General features: G+C 39.3%; 1 protein-coding gene across 1 annotated transcript in view; it reads left to right on the forward strand.

Annotated features, from left to right (window-relative positions):
- Positions 1 to 3,790, forward strand: part of l3mbtl1b (L3MBTL histone methyl-lysine binding protein 1b) — a 12,432-nt gene extending 8,642 nt beyond the window's left edge. The window contains exons 17-22 of the mRNA XM_014015645.1: positions 160 to 354; positions 598 to 699; positions 782 to 846; positions 933 to 1,105; positions 1,329 to 1,391; positions 2,434 to 3,790. Coding sequence (XP_013871099.1) covers positions 160 to 354; positions 598 to 699; positions 782 to 846; positions 933 to 1,105; positions 1,329 to 1,391; positions 2,434 to 2,562 — 727 coding nt within the window. The 3' untranslated portion in view covers positions 2,563 to 3,790. The remainder of the gene's footprint in view (positions 1 to 159; positions 355 to 597; positions 700 to 781; positions 847 to 932; positions 1,106 to 1,328; positions 1,392 to 2,433) is intronic.
- Positions 3,791 to 4,899: the final 1,109 nt, after the last annotated feature.

Consider the following 4,899-nt stretch of genomic DNA (forward strand, 5'->3'; position numbering starts at 1 on the left):
GTGTGTGTGTGTGTGTGTGTGTGTGTGTGTGTGTTTGTGGGAGTCTAGGTGATAATGCCTTCTTTCTGCTTCCTTCTTGTTGCAGCCTGTTCAATTACAGAATATTAAGAATGCTAAAGTGAAAATGGAGTGAAGTTTGCGTGTCTTTTCTGCGTACAGTCAGGTGAGCTGTCCGTACTCGGAGATGAACCTGAACAAGGAGGGTTTGGTGCCCGACCGTCTCAGCGGGGAGCGACCTCTTGTCCTCAGCGGGCTTCAGCCACGGGGGCGACGGCCCGACCCTCACACAAACGCCACGCCGCAGACCATCTCTGCGCCGACGCAGCCCGAAGGAGCCGTGGATTCCCAGAGCAGGTTTGCTCCTAAGCACACTGCAGGCCATGTTTCCACTAACCCACAAAACAGACTTTAAATGCTCAACATTCATATTTAGACTTTTGTGTTCGACCTAATGAATGGGAAATTCCCACACCTTTTTTAACCTCACCTACTCAGTGCTTTACATGGTTTCTCCCCCTTTCACACAAGCATCTATACAGCACTTTCTATTATATATTTATGAAGGACTTGTTCCTAAAAGACTATCTGTGTTGCTAGGAAACCAGTGACAGTGGAAGCCGAGCACCCAGGATGCAACAACCTGTCGGAACCACTGGGTGGAGCCAATGAGCAAAGCCAAAATGGAACCAGGCCTAAACGGTACCATCCACTGTTACACTGAGCTCAGGATGATGTTTCATATCAGGAGATAAAAATTCTAAAACTTGTTGTTTTTCTCCAGGATGGCTCCAGCACCCAAATACTTAAAAATGCACTATGTGAAGGAGGAGATTAGCGATGGTAAATGTGAGTAGCTCAGTGTGACATAGTTGCACAAAGCACGTACGTCACTTCTGTCCCGCCTCACCCTCTGCCGTTCTCCTTCTCCTCAGCTTCTCCAGAAACCATCTCTCTCCAGCAGGCCCTCCACGAGTCAGTGTTCTCCCCTGGCATCTCCGCCTCTCCTCCTCACAGAGTGGCTCTGTGCTGGGACAAACACTGCCAGCTGCTGCCCGAGGTCCTGGGGCTGACTGCCAAGAGAGTGGCCACTTGGAGTGCCGAAGAGGTCTGACATGCTCACACATGTGTCAGCACATGAAAAACAGACACGCTCCTCATTCACTCTTTCACTCACACAACAGGAGGAGCAGTTCTTCAAAACAAACTGCATGAATTAACCAAGTAGCTCTGCTCTGGTCAACATCATTTAAATGTATCAATATGTTGCTCAGCTGAATGCTCTTTTATTTATATTTTTATTCAGATTGTTTTTTCTATTTATTCATCAGGTGGCTGGTTTTGTCAAAGGACTCCCAGGATGTAAAGAGCACGCTGCTACGTTTAAAACAGAGGTCAGCACACCGTCACAAGTAGCTGCTAATACCTTGTTATTGTTAACATATATTATTTGTAGCTTTTGGCCAACATTTATTTAAAAAACAACTGTAAAGCCATGCTCTTTCTTCTGTGTAATATTACTCATCATTTAAGTGTCAATTAGTAAACAATGGGAGCAATCAGAGTAATTTTCCTGATGGTTTAGAATTTCCTGATGGTTTAGAACGTCAGACCTGAGCATGAACGCTCTTCTCAGTTGATTGCTTGTTAATCTAGTACGTGAGGTAGAACTTGCAGTTAGGCCTGCCCCGACAAGCAATTAATCGCACAATAAATTAAAAAGAAGGTGATCATTTTCATTTGCCTGCTTGTTTAATTTTTTTTGTGTCTCCCAATTTTCTACTTCTTAGCATAGGGAGGAGTGAACGCTCAGGCTCATGGTCTTGTAACCTCTGTTGCTTGAGAGCCCCGTGAACAGGCATTTAGCAAGAGGAGAATCTTCGGTTTTCTGAACACTTCTTTCAGCTTTTCTTTTTATTTATTTTTTTTAACATATGTGAATTTCAAGCTAACTTCCGTAAGCTTTGTAAGCTGAGAGTGGGGGTGGGGGGAACCTTTATATTAGTTTAAAATTGTCTCCAAACAATATTATCATTTATCGCATTAATATCTGAGACAATTTATCGTCCAGCAAAATTTGATATACTGACAGGCCTAATCGCAGTAGTACGTTCAATTACAGATGGGCTCAGTTTATATAATTGCAGCTTTGTGTTTTTTGTCTTCCAGCTTTATGTTAGCTGTATGTCATTTCATACAGTTTCATAAGTTTTAATGATGTTTAGAAAGGAGAAATTAGAACTGTAGTGCTAATCCAAAAATCCACATGCATGATCAGACTTTAAAATCCTGTTAAATGTTTTGAAAACCTTACGTATGCTTCACATTCAACATAAACTGCTGGTAAAAACAACTGCATCCTGTACAGCCAATTGTATAGCTGTATTTTAAATACCAAAACTGGAATGTACGAAAAACCTTCTGATTTCTGTTTAGCAAATAGATGGTGAGGCTTTCCTTCTGCTCACCCAAGCAGACATCGTTAAGATCCTGTCAATCAAGTTAGGACCAGCTTTGAAGATCTACAACTCCATCCTCATGCTGAAGAATGCGGACGAAGAGTGAAAAAAAAAAAGAAGAGAGAGAGACATACCAGACTCCACGAGACTCAGGAGGGACGACTGAAGATTTCTGACTCAGCCTTTATTCTGTTTTGGACCTTTTGGTAAAATCAACCAGAACAAGTTTAATCAAGAAAAAGAGATATAAAATTATAACATCCCATATGTCCTCCCTCTCCTCTCCTAATCAACCCGAGGAGAAGCTTTTGATGAAGACACGAAGATTTCAAAATTTATGTTTGTTTACTAAAATATTTTTTAAAAACACTACAGGCACCTAAAGGCTTCCTGACATTTTACAGTGTACTAATTGGATTTGAAGAAATGCTGCTTTAGCCCTGAGCAGATAGAACAAGCATTCTTTTGTTACTGTTTAGCTGGGATTATTAGACTTTTTGAGTTTTTTCTTTTAAATAAAGCTGCAAAATACAATCGTGAGGTGATGAGAGGTTTTGAAAATGTGAAACTTGATGCAGTTCAGCTGCTGGGAGATAAAAACATGATTTAATGTAGAGTTGGAGTCTAAGACTCAACAAAGATGCTAAAAGCAGAGCTTGAAAAAAAATGGGGACATGTTTTTCCTGCCGTCCGATGTGTGTTGCTTTTTCTGGTTGGAGGATTGCTTTGGGCCAAGGGCTAAATCAAGAATACTTGCTGTCTTAAGATTGAAAAAAAAGACAATGGACTAGCTTTTTTGTTTTTCTTAATAACAACCAATGAATATGAATGTTAAAACAACTTAAAGTTGTTCTGTTTATATCCATCTTATTCTCTTGTTTTTTACAGTGTAAATAGTATACAGCTACAAAAGGAGTGCAGCTCCTGACCTGTTTACCATTTGCTTAGTTATGCAAAGACTCAATTATCTGTCTGTACACAAAGGACGGTGTGGCAGTGGACTGGTACAACTAAATTAATTTTTAATAGTGAAAGGGAGGAGCTGGACAACTTTTATTTGTGGGTTTTTTTCTGTTTGTAAATATCTTTGTTCTGCAGCAAGTCTGAATGTGTACATCAGTAACTGTTTATATGCAAACAGCTTTAATTTATGTATTGTAAATTATGGGGTGGCGACAACGGTTTGCCTTTCTCTGGCTCAGAGGTAGCTGTGGCTGTTTGATGGGACTGTGAAAATAAACGAGGCGCACACCGCCCGCCTGCTTTCTGTATTTAACCCCTGTTCATTTCTGACGTGTACAAATAAAAAAACGCGCAGATCACCTAAAATCTAACTTTTTCTGATCTTTGTCTACCAGCAGCAACAGTTTCCTCACTTTCCTGAGTTTAATGTATGAAACACCAAGTACCACCAAGTAATTCAGTACATTTATTTGTAGTATATTTGTATTTTAAAAACAATGTACTGCAAATAGTGTAAATACTCAAGAACCTAACACAGGATCAATAGGTTAGTTGATCAGAAAAGCAGTTCACGACTCAGGAGTGGACAGAGACTGAAGATTTTGCTGTTTTTATTAGTGCCATATAATTATTGTGCAAAAGAATTTATAGTTTTATTTAACTGTCAACAAGGTGTTTTGAATAGCCATTCAGAAATAAAGTGCACATAAGTTCAAAACTAGAGAATTAAATTTTTCTGTGTGAAAACTGAAAGATTTTTTGCAGAAAAAAAATTAATGTACAAAAATTGTGCAATTGTGTAAAAGAGCTGAAAATAGCAGAAACGTAGCTAAAAAGAAGCTCAAAGAGATGAATCTAGCAGAAAGAGAGTAGCCGGCATGTTCTGAAGGAGCTGAACATTTTGATATAAGAACTGTTGAAATAGTACAAAAATTATGGAACAAGATCTATGTCAAAAAATGTACAGCAGAGAACTGGATCATCTTATTGGGGGGGGGGGGACTACATAACGGCTACACTTTAGATGGAATTAATGTTGAATTTAATCATTGTTTTAATGGTTTTGAATCAACTACTTTTATCCTGATGCATTCTCAACAATCCAGGTAGAAAAATGGGACAAGGTTGAGCGAACTCCTCTGAACAAGTTCTTTGTGTAAAAAAGTTTGCAACTCCTAAATTCTTTTGGATAAAAGACAAAATATTTCAACGAAAAATAACCCGTTCAGAGGACACTGAAGTTTTCCAAACTTTTACAGTTTGACAGATGGCAAAACATTTGCTGCATTATATTGATCCAAACTGACTTCCCTCCATATCGAGCTTCTAAAGTATTGTTTAAAATGTTACTATTTAGAGCTGTAAAACAAAACTTACCTGAAAGGATGTCACCGACCCATTTAACTGAGTAAATGTGACTCTAATTCTCTGTAAATGGTCTCCGTGCAGCTGGGTTTCAGTTTCCCCCCTAAAACCTAGA

This window comes from Austrofundulus limnaeus, unplaced genomic scaffold (genome assembly GCF_001266775.1).
Source record: "Austrofundulus limnaeus strain Quisiro unplaced genomic scaffold, Austrofundulus_limnaeus-1.0 Scaffold132, whole genome shotgun sequence".
Lineage (NCBI taxonomy): Eukaryota > Metazoa > Chordata > Actinopteri > Cyprinodontiformes > Rivulidae > Austrofundulus > Austrofundulus limnaeus.